This window comes from Eriocheir sinensis, chromosome 41 (assembly GCF_024679095.1).
Source record: "Eriocheir sinensis breed Jianghai 21 chromosome 41, ASM2467909v1, whole genome shotgun sequence".
NCBI classification, from domain to species: Eukaryota; Metazoa; Arthropoda; class Malacostraca; order Decapoda; family Varunidae; genus Eriocheir; species Eriocheir sinensis.
The window spans coordinates 8,230,022-8,253,081 of NC_066549.1; the positions used below are offsets into that span (position 1 = coordinate 8,230,022).

A 23,060-nucleotide genomic window follows, 5' to 3' on the forward strand; every position below is an offset into this window, starting at 1 on the left:
ATATGTGCCTCCCACCGTTTGAAGACTTATCTATTTGTGAAGAAGCGGTGATCCAGAGAGTACTTAGAGACGATGAACATGATCACTTGCATAAGATAGATAGATAGATAGATAGATAGATAGAGAGAGAGAGAGAGAGAGAGAGAGAGAGAGAGATAAGTAAATAAGAAAGAAGGAAAGGAAAAGAAAACAGAAAAAAGAAAGAAAGAAAGAAACGAAAACATGATAGATCTTTATGGATAATATATCAATACTTTTTTTTCTTGTTATTTAGCCCCACTTTCCCGATCCCACTCTACTGATAACTATCTAATATATGTCTATCTATCTATTTGTTTATTTGTCTGTATGTATCTATCCCCTGATGATATTTCCCTCTATTTCTTGTCATTTATCTCCACTGCTCCCTCTCACTTTGGTAATAACGGTTTAATCTCTATACCATTCTGAATGTCTATCTATGTATGAGTTTTCTATATCCATCTACCTATCTATCTATCTGTCTATCTATCACTATTTCTTTCCGTTTATCTATCTATACTTCTAAATGTCTATCTATCGGTTTATGTATCTGAAACTTTGTATGAGTTTCTATGTCCATTTATTTATCTATCTATGTATTTCTATCTATCTATCGGTTTACCTATCTATATTTATCTATCCCACTATCCACACACGCACGCCTCACTCGTACTCCTTACTCCACATATGGACGACACAAAAAGGGGTCGTATCATAAGACATTTCGCCGCCCAAGAACACATAATTGACAAGGCTTTCGTAGGAGTTGTGAGGATTTCCAGGAGTAGTTTTATGACCCTGGTGCTAGTTTGACCCTTCTTCTGTACCCTGAGCCTAAAAAATTAAATCATTAGAATCTGATTGATCCCCTCTTTGACCTTTAGAAATAGCTGATGTGAGAAGCGAAAGTGTCTCGTAATACCAGGCCTTAAAGAAACAATTAAAGCGCTGTCTGGAAACGGGTACTACATACAATCTCCCTGCCTTCCATCACAGAGATCTTCACGCTTCTATAATACGTAAGAGTAGCGACGCCCTCTGTACTTAGTGGTTGTTGCAGCCTGAGCGATTGCCTGAAGTGAGGTGTTGCATCATCGGTCGAAATTAATAGTGATGGGTGGGTGTAACTTGAGACTTATTATTAGTTGGGTAGAGACGGAGACGGATGCGATGGAGCTTGACTTTTTTTTATAATGATACTGATGAGTTTTTTTTTCTTTTTCGTTTTTCTTTCTCTTTGCTTTTCTTCTTTCCCTTTTTTATGCTTTCTTTCCTTCTTTCTTTTTTCTCTTCTGTGTTGCTTTTCTTTCTTTCTTTCTATCATTCTTTTCTTTTCCTTCTTTTAGTCTTTGTTTGTTTCCTTCTTTTTCTTTCTCTTTTCCTTTCTTTCTTCCTTCATAGTAGCGAAGAAGGGTCAAACTACCACCAGGGTCATAAAACTACCCTTGAAAACGATTACAACTCCTATGAAAACCCTGTCAAATGTGTGCTTGGGGCCGAAATGTCTAAGTATTTGGCCCATAGTGTCGTGTGAGGTTACATTCAGCTCTGGAAAACAAAAATGAAATAATGAACCAGGGTAGTATTATGATACAAAGGACAGCAGAAGCCAGACCCTTCCTGACCCCTCTGTGTAACAACCTCAACTGCGATTTTTGTGAACATATTTAATTATTTTGTATCCATGTTTTTAGTTTAGCAACACCCAAGCTCCCACAATGTTTCCTTATACACACATCGCCACACCCGAGTTGGTAGGAGCAATTTGTCTCTTATGAAGGTCCCTCAGTTCATGGATGCGGCAAGGCCAAGGTTACGCTGTCCTCAAGAGTACGCGTGTGAGTGCCATAGCAGAGGTCGAGCTGTGTGTGTGTGTGTGTGTGTGTGTGTGTGTATGGGGGAGGGGGACTAGCCTGACCCTCCCACACAAACTCTCGCACACGCCCCAGAGTTAGTTTTCTTGAATCCCTGCGCTGTTATACACTTTGGGTTATCTTCACGCATATTATTCATTGTTTACATGATGTCGTGTCTGTTTTTAATATTTCTGCCTTCGTTATTTTTAGTTACGCTTCATATAACGTTGAATTTGGCTCAGTTATTTTGAAATTCGAGCTTTTTGAGTTATTAGGTATGATACTATGTAAGGTTTTTGTATCACACACACACACACACACACACACACTTCAATTTGGCTCAGTTACTAAAGTATCGATGTTTAGTTTTATGTGTACAGTAATATCAAACTTTATGATTGTAACACACACACACACACACACACACACACACACACACACACACACACCACTTCAAATTTGGCTCAGTTGCTAAAGTATCGATGTTTAGTTTTACGTGTACAGTAATATCAAACTTTATGATTGTAACACACACACACACACACACACACACACACACACACACACACACAGGGCAGAGACAGTAATGAGCCCCGGCATCCTTCATGAGATCGTCCGTAAGCGTCAGGTCAGTCAAGGCCACGCGCTGTGTTTACAGAGACAACATCGTCTCGCCGCGGCCCGTCGCAGCTGTGGATGAGGCCTCGCGCTGTCGACCCCCCACTCCCTCTTCTCTCTCTCTCTCTCTCTCTCTCTCTCTCTCTCTCTCTCTCTCTCTCTCATTTCCTTTCCTTTCCTTTCCTTTCCTTTCCTTTCCTTTCCTTTCCTCTCCTCTCCTCTCCTCTCCTCTCCTCTCCTCTCCTCTCTCTCTCTCTCTCTCTCTCTCTCTCTCTCTCTCTCTCTCTCTCTCTCTCTCTCTCTCTCTCTCTCTCTCTCTCTCTCTCTCTCTCTCTCTCTCTCTCTCTCTCTCTCTCTCTCTCTCTCTCTCTCTCTCTCTCTCTCTCTCTCTCAACAATAAACTATCAATCAATCAATCAATCTCTCTCTCTCTCTCTCTCTCTCTCTCTCTCTCTCTCTCTCTCTCTCTCTCTCTCTCTCTCTCTCTCTCTCTCTCTCTCTCTCTCTCTCTCTCTCTCCTTTCCTTTCCTTTCCTCTCCTCTCCTCTCCTCTCTCTCTCTCTCTCTCTCTCTCTCTCTCTCTCTCTCTCTCTCTCTCTCTCTCTCTCTCTCTCTCTGCGACGGTACTGCAAGTAATAAATATACCAGAAAGAAACGTCGAGACATTATCTCTCTCTGGGGTTCTATAAATACATCCACTCATTTTGTTGTTTGTGAATTATTATCATTATTTTTTTGTTGTTATTTTTGTTGTCATTGATGGAACAAAAATAGCAAGACTGAGGAATTATCCGATATAAAAAGACGAAAGGGAAGACTTCATGAGATGTTGTTATGCTGTTAAGAAATATATGGAACGTTTACATCGAGACAGGAAAGTACACACACATTCACACACACACACACACACACACACACACACACACACACACACACACACAAGCGCTAGAGTTTGCGTCCTTTCCCTTGCTATATTTTCCTTTTGAGTCATTTCGTTTTCCTTCTATTCCGTGGACACATCCTGCTCAGTCCACGACCCTGCGGTACCAGCCCTCACCCGCCGGAACTCTGGTGGTATTGACAGAGATGACGCCTGTGCAGATCCGTGACGCTGCTTGAGGTGGAGTCCCTGTGGAGCGCCTCAGTGGAAGAAATAAAGGGAGCAATGTTCGGGGGACAAAGAGGCCATGGAGTGCTCTCGCCTTGGCCACTCCGCCCGTCAGTGACCTGAAAATATCTGGTTCAACAATAACAGGCAACAGTGTGTCGCGTTGTCCGGGCCGGGTGAGCGCCGTCACTGCCCCGTTTAGAGATTGTAGGTGAATATCCTGTCAGTCACAGCTGCATGATAGAACAGATTAGCTTTGTTGAGAAAAAAAGCTCTTAAAATTATAAGAAAAGATATTCCACTGACGTGAATCTGCAAGGCACTCCGTAAGTTTTCATATAAGTGGATATTTTGCACACTTAACTTTTTTTTAACCCTAGCTGATGCTCGTCATAAAATCCTTGGTGGTTGCCTACCTTACAGGCATTCTGGTGCTGGGTTCAGACTCCCGTCAGCACGCGTAACTGGCCATTAGTTCACTTGGCCGCAATGTCTTCCAGGTCTGCTCACACACTGTTAGTACCGAAATGCTACACTTATTTCTATGGCAGTGCAGTGTTCCAGACGCTCGTACTGTTCCCTTCTCCTATAATTCCTTCCCCTTCTGTCTCTCTCCGGCATATGACCACAGATGTTGCGCCGACTAAACGAAACTTTCCAACTTTTCATCTCTAGTACTCCTGGGAGGGGATCTTGACACATGTAATTAGTTTACAAAGAAGTGTCATTTGTCTCTAACAGTTATTTGGTTAACCCGGTAGCTGCGGGGATCATGTTTCTTAAAGGCCCTCTCCTAAGCGAGAAAAATGAGAAAAAATCATCACTCACGCAAACTATTTCATAATATATATCAACGCATTTGTGATCAGTTAAAGCATCATCTACTTGGGGGTTTACATCATGGCAAAAATGTGGTCCGTCGCTGGTACACGGTAAAGCCACAAATTTTGCCCGTCGCTGCTACCGGGTTAACTGAGCATGCCAGGCAACTCTGTCTACACGGATACTCGGGCGCCCCCCCAATAGAAGAATTTACAGATAACAATAAGAAAATGCACGTTAATGCTATGTACACCAAGGCCGCATGTGTGTAAGGAGTGTCTCATCGGTCCCCGCCTCATGCCCGTCGCCCAGGGCTCTGTTACGGTGCAGGCTCTTAAAACCACCCATGGAAACTATATAGTAGAGGAAGGATGCCAGAAAGGATATATGGAAGAATGAAGGACGTTAGAAGGGAGCTGAAGAAGAGAAGAAAGGAGAAATAATGAGTATATAAAAGAGAAAACAAAAGAATACCTGTTTGCATAATCTCACCTGTCTTTTGTATGTCCGTAACACAGTCGCTCACTAATATAGACACGGGATATAAGGTTTGACTTCCCATATAAGACCCATTGGTTTAACATGTTGTGCGTCAAATGTCAAATGTGGGTGTGTGAGACTCGTATTCTTAAGTCTGTATTATAAGACACGTTCGCTCCTAACATCAGCTATTTCTAAAGGTTAAAGAGGGGGTCAGTCGGGTTCTAATGAGTGTTTCTTCAGGTTCATGGTACAAAGAAGGGTCACACTACCACCAGGGTCATAAAACTACTTCTGGAAATGCCCACAAGTCCTACGAAAGCCTTGTCAAATAGGTGTTCTTGGGCAACGAAATGTCTTATAATACAACCCGTAGACTCCACCTCCACCTTTGTTCACCGTCACTGCTTCGTATTCAGGAGCGCTACATGATGCAAATGAGTATACGAGTTCTTGAGTTCTTACTAACTTACATTTTATTATGGGGATGTGTCCATTTCAGGTGACGGACGGAAGTGCATGCAACTTGTCGGTACATATAGACGGGGACATTTGCAAGCAGTTATGTATAAAAAAACTCTATGAACATCTTTATTTCAGTTCTTTTGATTCGTTATGTCTGATATGAGAGAGGATTATGAAATGTATAAGTGAATCACGCGACACACACACACACACACACACACACACACACACACACACACACACACACACACACACACACACACACACACACACACACCGCTGTAATACCTAAAAACATGAAGTGATTTGGTAAAGGAAACGTAATGCATTTCAAATCTAAGCAAACACCCGCTTCGCACTTTTTTTTTCGTGGCCTGCACAGACGATCATCTCCTTTTTCTTTGTTTATTTGCACGAACAAGACTAGGACACGAGTTACACACACAGAGGCAGTTCTTGTTTTTTCTCGAGACTAAACTAGCGGCTTGGAAACACGAATTATGTCTGAGGAGCGCGGGATGCAGGGAAGGAAAGGGAAGGAAGGGGAGGGAGGGAGAGAGAGAGAGAGAGAGGAGCGGCAAGACAACCGTATATGGCACATGGCGATGCCCTTCACAGACGTTTCCTCCTTTCCCTCCTCCCCTCTCTCTCTCTCTCTCTCTCTCTCTCTCTCTCTCTCTCTCTAAATTGCATGCTGCATTTCCATTATTCTAATTTTCTCATTTTCTCTTCCCCTTATTTGCCTCTAATCCTCCTCCTCGTCCTCCTCCTCCTCCTCCCCCCCTCACTTTACTTTCTCCCTCAAGTAAAAAAGTAAATAGAACAGCGAGTTAGTACTTGAGTGGTGGTGAGTGATCGTGGTGGCGGTGGTGGTGGTAGTGGTGGTAGAGGAAGAAGAGGAAGGGATAGTGGCTGTGGTGGTGGAAGAGGGGTGGTGATGGTAGTGGTAGTGAGGGAGGGGTAGGAGGTGAAGAAGGAGGGGGTGGCGGTGGTGGTGGTGTTGAATAATAATGGCGTTGTTGGTGAGTAATGATGATGATGGTAGCGATGTTTGTAGTAATGGTTCTGGCGATGATACCTATGAACGATGACTGGTGGTGGTGGTGGTGAAGGGTGGTGGTTGTGGTGGTGGTGGTGGTGGTGGTAATGGGGAGTGGGTCGTGGGCACCGTTGCCAGAATATCGTACGCAGAGCCTCGTATTCACTGGTTTCTGAGCCATAGCTATATGAGTCTATATCCAAAAAAACACCAATAATTAACCATTTTAACGATAACTATATATGAAGGCAGTTATTGGGGTCGAGGAGGCAGTTTTGGGGTCGAGGTGGCAGTTTTGGGGTCGAGGTGGCAGTTTTGGGGTCGAGGTGGCAGTTTTGGGGTCGAGGTGGCAGTTTTGGGGTCGAGGTGGCAGTTTTGGGGTCGGAAATCGGCAAACATAGGAGGCTGATCAGGTCGGTTTTCTAAGACACCTTCGCTTCTCACATCAGCTATTTCTAAACGTCAAAGAGGGGATCAATCGGGTTCTAATGAGTGTTTCTTTAGGTTCAGGGTACAGAGGAAGGGTCAAACTACCACCAGGGTCATAAAACTACTCCTGGAAATGCCCCAAACTCCTAAGAAAGCCTTGTCAAATAGATGAACTTGCGCCATATTCTTCAACGTTTCAGGGCTCACACACCCACACTTGATAAGGCTTTCGTAGGAGTTGTGGGTATTTCCATGAATAGATTTATGACCCTGGTGGTAAAATGACAATGCTCCTGTACCATGAACGTGAAAAACACTCATGGGAACCTTTCTGATAACCTTTGTGGCATTTGGAAATATGTGTTGTGAGGGGAGAGAGCGTCTGAGAATACCCTGAGTACGACAATCTGGCAACGTTGGACTGGTGGGTTCCTCGTTTGTTGTGGTGGTTGAGTTTTTTGGGGGGTGAGTATTTCATGTTAGAGGATTTAGCACTAGTGACCTGCTCTGTTTATATCATGTTAACGACTTGTTGTTTGTTTACTTGTTTGTTGTGGTGGTTGACTTTTTGGGGGGTGAGTATTTCATGTTAGAGGATTTAGCACTAGTGACCTGCTCTGTTTATATCATGTTAACGACTTGTTGTTTGTTTACTTGTTTGTTGTGGTAGATGTTTTTTTCTTGGCTGTTTGATGATAAGGGTACGAGTGACCTGATGTGTGTGTTTATATAATGTTAAGGAGAAAGACACGGACTTGTGATAATGTGATGCGGGCTTTTTTTTCATTATTATTATTATTATTATTATTTTTTTTTTTTTGCCGTAGAACTGTTTCCTTTACCGTAAAATGTGATGCAGGCTTTTTTTTTCATTCTTGTTTCTTTTTTTTCTTTTTTTTTTACCATAGAACTGTAAAATGTGATGCGGGCTTTTTTTCATTATTATTTGATTTTTTTTTTTGGCCTAGAGCTGTTTCCTTTGCCGTAAAATAAAATGCTAGTGATGATAATGGTTAAAGGGAATGGCTAGTTATTTTTGTTGCAGTAAACGTTTCTTGTAAGGCATTTGATGTTATAGAGTACCAGTGACTTCTTGTGTGTTTGTATTATGTTAAGGATAGAGGGACGTTTGGTGATAATACTTTTGATAATGATGATGATGGTAATAGGGATTGGCTAGTTAAGTGTTTGTTCGTTGTGGTAGATCTTTCTTTTAAGGCATTTGATGTTAGAGAGTACCAGTGAGCTATTGTGTATTTATATTATGTTAAGGATAGAGGGACGTTTGTTGATAATACTTTTGATAATGATGATGATGGTAATAAGGATTGGCTAGTTAAGTGTTTGTTCGTTGTGGTAGATGTTTGTTTCAAGGCATTTGATAATAGTCTAGTAATGGTGACCTTATGTGTGTGTTTATATAATGCTGAAGAGGAAGACACGTTTGTTGATGATGCTTGTAACGATGAAGATGATGATGATAACAGGGAATGGCTAGTTATTTGTTTGTTTGTTGTGGTAGATGTTTTCCTTTTTTAGGCATTTGATGTTAGTCTAGTTACTCGTTTTGGTGATGATCCTTATGGTGACGGTACCGTAGTCACTGGCAGTGGGGGGGGGGGGGGGGCTTCAAAAACACACTGGGTATAGGACTTGCAGCTGTATTGTGCCTATGTTTGCAGCGTGGAGCTTCCCTGTTTGGCTGCCTGGCTGGTCTGCTATGGTACCGCACAAACATTATATACCTGGTTGGCTGCGCTGGTGATTAGCTACTTGTGGTGGTGGAGTTTTTGGATTGCTGTGTTGGTAGTTACGGTCGTGATGGTAATGGTGATAATGGTAGGTTGTGGTTATGGTGGTGGTGGCGGTGGTGATTATGGGGGTGGTGGTGTAAGTGGTGATGATGATGATGATGATAATGATGATGATGGCGGCAGTGGTGGTGTTAGTGGTGATGGTGGTGATGGTAGTGATGGAGGTCTTAGTTAGTGGTTTGGTGATAGTGGTGGTGGTGATGATGGCAGTGGTGGTGTTAGTGGTGATGATGAGGGTGGTAGTTGTGGTGGTTTTGGTTAGTGGTTTGGTGATGGTGGTGGTGGTGATGATGGCAGTGGTGGTGTTAGTGGTGATGATGATGGTGGTAGTTGTGGTGGTTTTGGTTAGTGGTTTGGTGATAGTGGTGGTGGTGATGATGGCAGTGGTGTTGTTAGTGGTGATGGTGGTGATGGTAGTGGTGGAGGTCTTAGTTAGTGGTTTGGTGATGGTGGTGGTGGTGATGATGGCAGTGGTGGTGTTAGTGGTGATGATGATGGTGGTAATTGTGGTGGTTTTGGTTAGTGGTTTGGTGATAGTGGTGGTGGTGATGATGGCAGTGGTGGTGTTAGTGGTGATGATGAGGTGGTAATTGTGGTGGTTTTGGTTAGTGGTTTGGTGATAGTGGTGGTGGTGATGATGGCAGTGGTGGTGTTAGTGGTGATGATGATGGTGGTAGTTGTGGTGATTTTGGTTAGTGGTTTGGTGATGGTGGTGGTGATGATAGCAATGGTGGTGTTAGTGGTGATAGCGGTGATGGTAGTGGTGGAGGTCTTAGTTAGTAGTTTGGTGATGGTGGTGGTGGTGATGATAGCTGTGGTGGTGTTAGTGGTGATGATGATGGTGGTAGTTTTGGTGGGTCTTAGCTAGTGGTATTGGTGATAATGGTGTTGATGGTGGTGGTGTTTGGGTGAGTGACTGCATTATTGTGGGTAATGGTTATCGCATATGTTGTTTATTCATATTTTCACTGATGACGCAATTTCTGGTGGCGCAGACGGAGTTAGTGCATGGCGTGGGTAGAGTTTTTATAACGCATTTTCTTCATTGTAACAAAATCGTAATGAAATTTAGAGTATAGCTGGCATTACAAGACACACTGCCATATCACATCGGCTATTTCTAAAGGTCAAAGAGGGGATCAGTCGGGTTCTAATGAGTGTTTCTTTAGGTTCATGGTACAGAGGAAGGGTCAGACTACCACCAGGGTCATAAAACTACCCCTGGAAATGCCCACAACTCCTACGAAAGCCTTGTCAAATATGTGTTTCTTTAGGTTCATGGTACAGAAGAAGGGTCACACTACCACCAGGGTCATAAAACTACCCCTGGAAATGCCCACAACTCCTACGAAAGCCTTGTCAAATATGTGTTTCTTTAGGTTCATGGTACAGAAGAAGGGTCAGACTACCACCAGGGTCATAAAACTACCCCTGGAAATGCCCACAACTCCTACGAAAGCCTTGTCAAATATGTGTTTCTTTAGGTTCATGGTACAGAAGAACGGTCAGACTACCACCAGGGTCATAAAACTACCCCTGGAAATGCCCACAACTCCTACGAAAGCCTTGTCAAATATGTGTTTCTTTAGGTTCATGGTACAGAGGAAGGACGAAACTACCACCAGGGTCATAAAACTACCCCTGGAAATGCCCACAACTCCTACGAAAGCCTTGTCAAATATGTGTTTCTTTAGGTTCATGGTACAGAAGAAGGGTCAGACTACCACCAGGGTCATAAAACTACCCCTGGAAATGCCCACAACTCCTACGAAAGCCTTGTCAAATATGTGTTTCTTTAGGTTCATGGTACAGAAGAAGGGTCAGACTACCACCAGGGTCATAAAACTACCCCTGGAAATGCCCACAACTCCTACGAAAGCCTTGTCAAATATGTGTTTCTTTAGGTTCATGGTACAGAAGAAGGGTCAGACTACCACCAGGGTCATAAAACTACCCCTGGAAATGCCCACAACTCCCACGAAAGCCTTGTCAAATATGTGTTCTTGGGTGGCGATATGTCTTTAATACGACCCTTGTGTCACGTGCAGGCAATCTTAAAATCAATCGACGACAAAGAAGAAAAAATAAGGCTCAGTCAGCGGGTGTCCACTCAGTCAGCAGGCCAGTACAGGCAACAACGGAACCAGCGCGGCAGCCTTCGTGGCGTCAGGGGCTGCGATTGATAGTCATGTTGTTCCGTTACTCATGCATGCATAAGGAGAGCTTCGTCAGGTATCTCAGCTTATGAGTTTTTTGTTCTTAGTAGAGGAAGCATCTCAAGGGCAAAAACAAACAAAAACAACAACAAAGAAAAACACGCTAGCATTGCTCCCATAAAAGCAATTAGAGAAGAGTGACCAAAAAAGAGGTCATTTTTTTTTACAACAAAGGAGACAGCTCAAGGGCACAAAAAAAGGAAACAATAATAAAAAAGCCCGCTACCCGCTGCTCCTAAAAAAAGAATCAAAAGAGGTGGCCGAAAGAGAGGTCAATTTCGCGTGGATGTGTCCTGATACTCTCCTCTTGATAAAGCTCAAGTCGTAGGCAGGAGGAAATACAGATAAAGGAAGGCTGTTCCAGAGTTTACCAGCGAAAGGGATGAAGGAATGAAGATGCTGGTTAACTTTTGCATAAGGAATTTGGACAGCATGGGGACAGCTTGAGTAGAAAGTCGAGTGCAGCGGGGCCGCGGGAGGGGGAAAGGCATACAGTTAGCAAGTTCACAAGAGCAGTCAGCATGAAGATAACGATAGCAGAAAGAAAGAGATGCAACATTACGGCGGGATTTTTAGAGGTAGAAAACTGTCAATAAGAGAAAAGCAGTTGATGATACGAAGAGCCATACGAGTAATTGAATCTATGTGATAGAATCGAGGTCTAAACAAAGCAAATAAATGAATAAATAAATAGATAAATAAATAAGAACGCCCACAACATACCACTCCTAAGAAAAGAAAAAAAAAAACAAGTCCGTATGATCGCATGGGCCATTGCCATTGTGTTGCTTACGTAATAATAATATACTGCAGCTTGATAATATACGACCTTCAGAAATCTATTAAAGTATTATATGATACAATATCGATACATGTTTACTATCAGATGGCCGTGTGCACCCAGAACACTCGGCATCAATCGTTGTTTTTATTCGTTCATTTCCATAAGCAGCGATGCGATGCACGTGCCATTCATCTTGACGAGATCGGGACCTCGGATTAGCGGATACCCGATGCACCGTGTTTGCTTGTTCTCTCCTGCCACTTGGTCCTTGAGGGGGTAGCTTCGTTGGTAGACTCGGATTTTTTTTTAAGGTGATGTGTACACGTTGCAACTTCTTGTACATCCAAGATTGATGGTTGATAGTTTATTGTTGCAAGTAAACAACAAAGGAGAAGGGAGGAGCATGCCTTCCCAACCCCCAGGCAGTACAGAGTGTGATTATACAACAAGCTTGAGACTAGTACACGAAGACACACGAGGGTACATGGAGTGTTAAGGAAACCATCCTTCTTCTGAAAACCTGTTGTTCAGCATCCGCCATCACCATCCGTTAATCGATTTAATCTCCAGTTGAAGTTGTCAGTCGTGTATGCACCAAACTCATAACTGCTGAGTTTGTTCCAAGCCTCTATTACCGTACCAACCGACAACGATCTGTCTAGCACTCACTCTAGCTCCTACCTAAAGGATAACCATGGGTGTATGATTTATAACTTTTTTTTTTTTAATTAGGATCTTACCAGTATCATCCTTGTCAGTTTCCATCACCCATTTAAAAGCCTTGATCAAGTCACCGCGCACCTTTATATTGTTTCTACACCTTTACATTGTGTTCCCCAAGTCTTTTTTAAACACAATTATGTTATCGCTTCAGTATAACTTAAACAACTTTTAGCTTGAATGTGTTAACACTCTCTGCAATGCTTATTTCAAACAAAAGAAAATTCCAGGCCCGAACAACTCTCGGGGAATATAAACACCTCTGGAAATAGAATGAACGGCATCGCATTGGCTGCAGCGATAACAGATGTGCGGAGGAACAGCTTGTTGGCCTAGAACATATGAAAAAAATATACATACATACATACATACATACATACATACATACATACATACATACATATATTAGGTATATTTTTGTATTAATTCGTTTTCTTTTCTTTTATTTGTTTCCTTTCCCGTATCGAGCCCCGGTACTGGTGACGAGTCTGGGTACATGCATGTAGCGCCACGCTCGTCTCTACTATTAATAAGCGTCTCCCCACCTGTGGCCCGTCACGGCATGGTTGTCATAAACTGTTCAGCTGATAAAATTATTGTGTTCCTTGATGCCTTATTTAATGTACCTCATCAAATAAGGCATCGCGTGATTTGTAGACAGTGTTACCGCGATTGTTGTGGACGTGTGAGCTGTTGTGATATTTTATTTATCTGATAGCGGGATGCTCGTAAATCACTTCTGACACGCATAAAAAAAAGAGCGAGAGAAGCGAGCGTCTGGAGCTTTGATTTATTAGAACAAGAATCTTAACCCCGGAAGTTTTGTCCACCCGCAAGTTTATGATTCCCACGTAATTATCAATTGGCGCTGACCACCACCATAACATCGGATGGAGAACTCGTGCATCATGGAGCGAGTTGCCAAACACTCTCACGCGACGCCCTGCGCTCCCCCTCCTGCCGGGTAACGAATGGCTTTATGGGAAAGGTTACGAGTCTGAGCTTCCTGTAGTTCTTGCTCTTTAAGCGAGTGGGGTCCTGCTGCGGCATCTGCCTCGAGCTAAACCCTGGCACTCGGAGGCATGGACATGTTTCCGGTTGTGGGAAGCACCGTTGCCAGATTATCGTACTCAGAGCCTCGTACTTACCGGTTTCTGAGCCATAGCTATTGCCAAAAAACACCAATAATTAACATTTTAACGATAACAATATATGAAGGCAGTTATTAGGGTCGAGGAGGCAGTTTTTGGGTCGGATATCGGCAAACATAGGAGGCTGAGTACGACTATCTGGTAACGTTGGTGGGAAGAGCCTAGAAATGCATTGTGCCACGTACCAATGATAACGTAGTGCACATATTACGTCCTATAAATCGCTAGTTGACTGGATATTGGAGAGATATCTCAAATTCTCATCTTACGGGGAGAAGCCACCATTAGCTCGTGACGTCATCAGGCGGCAACGGAGTACAGCAGACGACAGTACCAGTATTTACCTATTTTTTTTTAGCTATGGCCACTCCAGCTTTCTTTTTCTTCTTCCAACCATTGTACACCAAGCTCACGGTCCCTCCCTCCTCCAGTCTCCTTATTCAGTGTGTATTTTCGTCCGTATTCTGAAACTTCCGGACGTGAACACCAATTTCCCCAACCACATGTCAGTTTTTTAGACTTCATGAATCTCAGAGGTTTTGTTAAAAAGATAATTAGACGAAACTTCAGCTTGGACTAAGTGACTGTAAATGATCTCTCCTTCAGTTGCATCCAATTATTCAAAAGATCGCCGTAATATCACTGTTTGTTAACGGGACAATGTTGATTACCAAAGGCACTTAGTCTTAATGTTGGACGTTTGCTCCCGGCGCCATTGTGTATAGAGGTAGAGAATATAATATCATTGCTGCGATTTTTAATTTCGTAGAAGATTATAAAAAAGGTGGAACATGGGACGCTTAATAATAACAATAGCACTTTTTTATTTGAATTGACTGTATTTGAATATCTTGAGACTGTTGCCACATTCACAGGTTTGATTTACACAAGTTAAGGGGTCAATGCCACAGTCCACGAACCACTATGGAGAATATAGTACGGTTTGGGCCACAAAGCTTCAGGACCCATTATTCTTCAGTATTTATGGCCTTACACACCCACGGTAGATAAGGCTTCCGTAGAGGTCGTGGGAAATCTATGGGTAGTTATGAGCCTAGAGGTAGTTTGACAAGTCTTCTGCACCATGAACGTGATAAAAAAATCTTATGAGAGCCTGACTGATCTCCTTTGCGGCCTTCCGAAATATTTATTGAGAGAGCCGAAAAAAGTTTGAGCATAGCAGCGGGGATCATGTTTCTTAATGGTCCCTCTAAGCGAGAAAAATGAGTAAAAATCATCACTCACACAAACCATTTCATAATACATATCAAAGCATTTGTGATCAGTTTATGCATCATCAATTTTGGGGGGTTTATATCATGGCACAAATTTGGCCCGTTGCTGCTACACGGTGAAGCCACAAATTTGGCCCGTCGCTGGTACCGGGTTAACTATTATCTTGAAACTTGCCATTTTTCACCTCTTTGGTTAACAGCTTGCACGGTTAAGGTTCTGCAACGTTGCCAGACTGTCGTATTCAGCCTCTTATATTTATCGACTTCCGACCCCAAATCTGTCTCCTGGTCCCAATTAACAAGATTCATTTATATATATCGTTAAAATAGTTAATTCTTGATATTTCTCGGCAATAGTTAGGCGTCAGAAACCGGTAAATACTATGCTCTGAGTACGATAATCTGGCAACGATGAGGTTCAGTGCCCCACATCCATTACTCTACGGGTTTCTCACGCCCAGGAGTAGGCACCATCTGTTCTGTCGCTCCCTCCATACATGATTTCATCCGTAAATAATGGCTCTCTTTCTCTCTCCCTTCAGATCTCTGCCACCAGGACGGCATCTACTACCCCGTGAGTATCTGCTGGTTCCCCACACATCGTACATCACGTCGCCTCGCCTTCCCACTCTGCCTCAAATTAGTCTTCATATCCTGTAACTCATTAATTTTCATCAGCGGCTGGAAACCTTCGCCTTGAGATAAATTATGTGTGTGTCTGGTGTGTCTTGTCTGTCTGTCTGTCTCCTCGTTTTTGTGTTTATTGTTCTGTGGTTTTAAAGTCGTCCATTGTTTTCTTTTGTTCTCATGTTTTCTTCCTTTTTCCCTTTTTTTTCTCTTTCTCGTTTCTTTCTTTCGTTTTTCTTCTTTTTCTTCTCCTTTCAAAGTCGTCTGTGTTGTTTTCTTTTGTCGTGATATTTTCTTTCTTTTTTTTTCTCTTTTTCTTCCTTTCGTTTTTCTTCTTTTTTTCCCTTTTTTCTGTTTCTTTATTTGTGTTTTCTTTCTTTTTTTCATTCTTCCCTCCTTTCTTTCCTTTTTTTTTCTTTTCCTTCTTTATCCTTCTTTTTCGTATTCTTTCCCTCATTTTTTTCTCTTTCTTCCTTTCGTTTTCTTCTTTTTCTTCCCTTATTTTTTGTTTATTTGTGTTTTCTTTCTTTTTTTCATTCTTTACTCCTTTCTTTCCTTTTTTTTTCTTTTCCTTCTTTTTTCTTTCTTTCTCGTATTCTTTCCCTCTCCTATTTTCCTCACATTTATCTTTTTCTATTGTCTCTTTTGCTGTGTTCCCTCATTTCTTTCTTTCTTTCTTTCTTTCTTTTCTCATTTCTGTTTATCTATCTATTTCTTGTTTCTTTCTTTCATTTTTCTTTCTTTCTTTCTTTCTCTCCTTTATTGCTCGCTCTATTTATCTATCTATCTGGTTTCTTTCTTTTACTTTCCTTCTCTGTTGATGTTACTCTCTCTCTCTCTCTCTCTCTCTCTCTCTCTCTCTCTCTCTCTCTCTCTCTCTCTCTCTCTCTCTCTCTCTCTCTCTCTCTCTCTCTCTCTCTCTCTCTCTCTTTGTGTTTTCTTTTTCTCTTTCTTTTTTCTTTCTTTCTCTTTCTTTCCTTCTTTCCTTCCTTCTTTTTTTTCTTTTTTCTTTCTTTCGTTCTTTATTTTCTTTCTCTTTCTATCCAACTAACTTTTTTCTTTTTTCTCTTTCTTTATCTCTTTCTTTATTTATGTCTGTCTCTCCTTTCTTTTTCCCTGTATATCATTCTATTTCCTCTCTCTCTCTCTCTCTCTCTCTCTCTCTCTCTCTCTCTCTCTCTCTCTCTCTCTCTCTCTCTCTCTCTCTCTCTCTCTCTCTGTCCTGTTTTTCCTCGTATTTATCTTTTTCTCTCTCGTCTCTCCCCGCATTTCTTTCCCCTGACAAGTGACGTATGACCTTGGCCGTCTCGACTCAACCAAGTTCTCGTTTTTGCTCCTTTTTTTCAGTTTTCTTCCCCGGTTTTTCTTTTTTTGCCTCATTTGTTTTCTGGTGGAGCTTTGTTTTCTTCCTTCTCTCTCTACATCAAATTATTTTTCTTATTTTCTTTTTTATTTTCGTGTTTTTTTTCTCCTCGTTTTTTTTTTTTTTCAGTGTAGTTTTAAAGTCGGGCATGATTTTCGTTTGTGCTTTCTTTCTTTCTTTTTCTTTCTTTCTCTTTTCTTTTTCTTTATTCTTTCCTTCTTTCCTTCCTTCTTTCTTTTTTTCTTCTTTCTTTCTTTCGTTCTTTCTTTATTTTCTTTCTATCCAACTAACTTTTTTCTTTCTTTTCTTTCTTTCTTTATTCATTTATTTCTGTCTTTCTTTCTTTTTTCTCTCTCTATATAATTATCTTTAGTTTCTCTCTCTCTCTCTCTCTCTCTCTCTCTCTCTCTCTCTCTCTCTCTCTCTCTCTCTCTCTCTCTCTCTCTCTCTCTCTCTCTCTCTCTCTCTCTCTCTCTCTCTCTCTCTCTCTCTCCCTCCACCTCTCTCCCCCTCCCTCTCCCTTCCTCCCTCCCTCTCCTCACACATCCACATACCTTTCCACCACTCCCTGCCCGCCTATCAACACCTCCAACAAGCGTGATGAGGATGGGGAGGAGGAGGGAGAGGAAGGGCGAAGGAAGGGAGAGGAAGGGCGCGGGAAGCTGAGGGAGTGATGGATATCAGGGCGTGAAGGGAGGGCGGCAGGATAGTCTATATATTTTGGGTGGGCGGGGGGATGGGGTGGGGCGCGCGTTGGGTGGGCGTAGTGGGCGGGATGGGTAGGTAGGAGGTGAGGGGCTGTCGATAAGAAAGGTAGAGAGGTTGAGAGGTAGAGAGGGAGAGAAATATGACGTGATTAGCATAAGGTAGCCTCCCAGACTCCTTATGTTCTTACGTTCTTATATTTTGTCCGCCTTCACGCCTACCTCTCATAATCCTCCTGGTCTCGTCTCTCTCTCGGTCGTTCGGTGTCTCAGTCGCTCTCTCTTCATCTCACGTGCCCTTCTTCTTCCCCCCTCCCTTCCCAGCCTCTTGGAGATGAGTGAGGCCTGTCAACCCCTTTCAGATAACCTGTCGCCCGCCTCTCTGTCTTCCTTACCTGCCTCCTTCTCCTCCTCCTGCTCCTGCCGCTGACTCGCTTATCGCTTCATCTCCAGGTGGTTTGTTGTTTCTTTGGGTTTCAGTTTATTTGTTTTATCGAGGGTTTAATTACTCTTTTTGTTTTACTTTAGTGTGGTAAGTTTTGTTTGTCACTGTCTCTGTTTCTCTGTCTGTGTTTCTGTCTGTCTGTCTGTCTGTCTGTCTGTGTGTGTGTCTGTCTGTGTGTCTGTTTGTGTGTGTGTATGTGTGTTTCTCTCTCTCTCTCTCTCTCTCTCTCTCTCTCTCTCTCTCTCTCTCTCTCTCTCTCTCTCTCTCTCTCTCTCTCTCTCTCTCTCTCTCTCTCTCTCTCTCTCTCTCTCTCTCTCTCTCTCCATACGATATATAAATGTATGTATGTATATAAAATAGATAAACAGACAGCTAGATAGATAAATAGATAAATAGATAGATAGACAGATAGACAAAGATATTCTCCTTTTCCTCGTTAGCTGCGTTTATCATCATTTTCCTCTTTCTATTTTTATCACGTTTTTTAACTTAATTTCTCCTCTTCTAACTCCTCTTCCTCCTCCACCTCATCATCATCATCATCATTATCTTCGTACATGTGTTTCCTCATCGTTTTTTCCTTCGTCATCCTTCTCTCCTTATCTTTTTCATTAACCGAGTGTTCCTCATTCTGCGTTTCTGGCTGTCTCATCTTTTTAGGATATAACACTTTACTTGTCTCTCCTCACATCATTTTTTATTTCCTTCATTCTTTTCCTTCCTTCTTCTCTTCCTTTACTGTCTGATTCCCTTTCTTTCTCTCTCCCTTTCCACTATGCGTGTTCTTACTTTCATTATTCTTTTGTTTTTCTTCCTTCGTTCCTTCCTTCTCTCCTTTGCCTCGATGATGTTTCTTCTCCATCTCTCCTCCCATCTTTTTCATTCCCTTCCTTACTCTTTATAATTCCTTCTTCTCTTTCTTTACTGTCTTCTTCCCTGATTCCCTCTTTCTCTCTTCGCTATGTGTGTTCTTCCCTCCATTACTCTTCTTTCCTTTTTCTCTTTCTTCTTTCTTCCCTCCCTCCTTTCCTCGCTTCCGTTACGTGTGTTCCTTACTTCATTATCCTCTTCTTTCCTTCTCCTCTTTTACTGCTTTCTTCCTTCCTTTCCTCTCTTCCGCTATGTGTGTTCTTCCCTTCATTCTTTTCCTTCCTCCTTCCCTCACTGTCTCCACTCGTTCCTTCCCTTCCTTCCCTCTCTTCCCCTCCCTCGCTATACTTACGGCCTGTCAGCCATGTGTCATCCTGCCAGACGCCTCTCTCTCCCTCTCCCTCTCTCCCCCCTTGGCGTTAGATAGACCCCAGCTGCTGCCTTCCTTACCACTGCCAGCTTTCTTCTTGCCCATGCTTGGCTTAAACACGCTACTTTCACCTCTGCTACTCACAACCCTGCCGCTCCCACCCGTATCTCCGTCCCTTCTGCTTGCTTCTTATCTGCCACGTCAACCTGTACCGCTCTGCTCTCGCTCTCACCTTTGCAAATGGCTCCTCCCCGCAGCTGCGTTCGCGTACATCACCATCACCCTTCCTTGCTTGTGCCATCCCCCTGACAGCTTAATTCATGGCTCCCACTTATTCACCTAGTTCTCTCATGACATCCTCTCCCTCACTCATCCTTGCCTCATCACTGTCCGCCTCACTCACCCTTGCATGCTGCCTCCTGCTTCCCACTTTCGTTCGCGCTCTCGTATCTAAATCTTGCCTTTCAGACTCTCAGGCGCTGTCACTGATACTTCTGATGTGGTCAGCTCTTAATTTCTCCCTCCTCTCCTCACCCCGTCTGTGTATGTTTCTCTCTCTCTCTCTCTCTCTCTCTCTCTCTCTCTCTCTCTCTCTCTCTCTCTCTCTCTCTCTCTCTCTCTCTCTCTCTCTCTCTCTCTCTCTCTCTCTCTCACACACACACACACACACACACACACACACACACACACACACACACACACACACACACATAAATAAGAACGTAAAGAGTCTACAAGAGGCCGGGGCCCGGTTGGCCTATACAAGGCAGCTCCTGTACGCCTAACAGCACCTAACCTCTCTATCCATGAAATTATCCAACCTCTTCTTGAATGTATCTATGGTATTGGTCCCCACAACATGACTGCCAAGACTGTTCCATTCATCCACCACTCTATTGGTAAATCAATTCTTGCCTATGCCTTTGTTGAATCTGAATTTATCTAACTTTAAACCATTGATACATGTCCTATATGGTTCTTTTACTACCAAAACCCTACTGACATCCCCTTTATTAAAGTCCTTCATCCATTTATAGAATTCGATCAGGTCTCCTCGCAACCTTCGCCTTTCCATAGAGTGTAGATTTAAATGCTTCAGTCTGTCCTTATACGGCAAGTTTCTCACCCTCTGAATCATCTTTGTCATCCTCTTCTGTACAGATTCTAACACCATGATATCCATTCTGTAGTAGGGTGACCAGAACTGAACCGCATAATCAAGATGAGGTCTAACTAGTGCTAAGTAAAGTTTGAGGATGACTTCAGCGCTCCTATTGCTTACGCTCCTTGAGATGAAACCAAGGACTCTATTTGCACACACATACACACACACACACACACACACACACACACACACACACACACACACACACACAAGCACGCACTCACGCACCCACTCACGCGAACACACACACACACACACACACACACACACACACACACACACACGCGCGCGGGCGTATATATAAGATCCACACCAGTTAAGAAATTAAAAAGAAGAAAATAATATATCCAATAATGATAATGATAATAATAATAATGATAATAATAATAATAATAATGATGATAATAATAATAATAATAATAATAATAATAATAATAATAATAATAATAATGTCAAAAATAACAATCACACCAGTGACATTATCGTCCACAACAACAACAACAACAACAACAACAACAACAATTACCGTTACCACCACCATCACTACTACTACTACTACTACTACTACTACTACTACTACTACTACCACCGCCACTACTCTGCAACTTCTGCCTCCACACCCATCTGAAAAAATAACATCAATTTATCTTATTCAGCTCAACTACACATGAACAAGACTACTTTTTTCTTATCCCTCCTCCTCTTTGTTTCTATCGTCTTCCCTCTTCTTTCTCTTCTTTACGTTTCCCTCCCTTCCTTTCATAACTTTCCCTTTCCTTTCTGACGAGCCTTCCCTTCTCTTCTTGTTTTCTTTTCACTTCCTCTTCGTTCTCCTCCCACCCTCATGCACCGCAAATTAATCTCCCTCTCTTATACTTTCTATTCTTTAAGTTACTTTCCCTTTCCCTCTGACAAGCCTTCCCTTCTTCTCTTCTTTTTTTTCACACCCTCCTCGTTCTCTTCCCACTCCAATGCGCCTGAAATTTATCTCCCTTTCTCTCCGTTTCTTTTCCTTACGTTACTGTCCCTTCCCCTCTGGCAAACCCTCCCTTCTTCTCTTCTTCTCTTCTTTTCTTTTCACATCCTCCTCGTTCTCTTCCCAACCCCACGCACCGCGAATTAATCTCCTATTTCAAATTTATCTCCCTTTCTCTCCGTTTCTTTTCCTTACGTTACTGTCCCTTCCCCTCTGTCAAACCCTCCCTTCTTCTCTTCTCTTCTCTTCTTTTCACATCCTCTTCGTTCTCTTCCCAACCCCACGCACCGCAAATTAATCTCCTATTACCTTGCTTATGGCGTTTTTGTCACGCGCTGTTCTTAATTAACATTTTTGCGACCACAATTTCAGCGTTCTTTCCCCGCCGCCGCCTCCTCCCTGCTCCTCCTCGCTCCCTTTATTCCCCTCGCACTTTCTTCTCCTCGACGTTCACTTTTTTACCGGGCTCTCCTGCATTATTCGCTGACAGGGTTTCATATAATTAGTGTGTGTGTGTGTGTGTGTGTGTGTGTGTGTGTGTGTGTTGTCATGTATACTTATGCGTGCCATGTATTTTCTCTATAAACATTACAAGGGAGACTAATAACATCTATGCATTGTTTTCATACTTATGCCTTACTTATTTTTTCTTATTTCTTTTTCTGGGCCCAAACTTAATCGAAACACTTATCGACGAGGCTTTCTTCTTGTGGGTAACAGGTTCCCTTTACTGTGGACTTGTTTTTGGGTACTGGCGCTTCATGCAACACTAATTAAGCCTCACCTGGTTTATGCTAATCATTCCTCACATTTAGTCACTACTTCTTGAATGGCATCCTTCTCCCCTCTTTTCGTCTTTCATATCGTAACCTTTTAACTTCAAGAGCTGTCAACGTTACTTTACTGCAGTCTGCTCTTTAACTTCTATCTCTCTCTCCCTTCATATATCTTGCAGCCAACCCTCAACCTCCACTAGAACCCCCAAACTAATACCACAACGGTCCTAACCCCAAATTTCAACCTCAACCTCTACCTCACAGCCCTACTTATATCCCCCTACCCTTACCTTCACCCCAACCCCAAAATCATATCTCAACCCCGAGTCTCCCCCCTCATCCTCCATTCCAACCTACGTCCCAGCCTCCAACCTCCACCCTGAACACCCAAACTCCATTCCCTACCCTCCACTCTTACGCTCAAACCTTCCCCATCAACCTCCATCAAGTCTTTTACCCCAACCCCTGACCCTTACTTCCAGCCCCAAAACCCCACTCCCCAACCTCCACCCATCACCCCAAACACCACCCCATTCACCACCCCCACTCCTTCCACCTCAATCCCTCCACCACCTCACCCCAAACCCCTCCAGTCTCACCCCCTAACCCCGACCCCACACCCTCTTACACTCTTCACCCTAACTCTTCAACCTCCCACCCCCAACCCTTCAACCCAAACCCATCAAACCACCTCCACTCCCCAGTCTCTCTACCCCATCCCCCCTCTCCCAACCCCCTCTCCACACTCCCTCTACCAGCTATCCTAAAACACCGTACTTTATGTGAAATTGTGAAGGCTGTTCTTACGGTGGAAAAGATCAAGAAGTGTGGCGGGGGTGCGAATTTAACGTTGGGTGGCTCGTCTGAGTTTGTGAGTGCGTTGTTGTGGGGGGAGGAGGGGGGGGGGGGGAGACAGTGAACTAGTGAGTGCACGGCCTTCTCGAGACCGTGCATTACCCCTCTCTCTCTCTCTCTCTCTCTCTCTCTCTCTCTCTCTCTCTCTCTCT

At 43.1% G+C, this 23,060-nt stretch overlaps 1 protein-coding gene across 1 annotated transcript in view; it reads left to right on the top strand.

Annotated features, from left to right (window-relative positions):
• LOC127009616 (extracellular matrix organizing protein FRAS1-like) overlaps positions 1-23,060 on the top strand; it is a 105,420-nt gene that overhangs the window by 30,207 nt on the left and 52,153 nt on the right. The window contains 1 exon segment of the mRNA XM_050882846.1: positions 15,300-15,331. Within this exon segment, the coding sequence (XP_050738803.1) occupies positions 15,300-15,331 (32 nt within the window).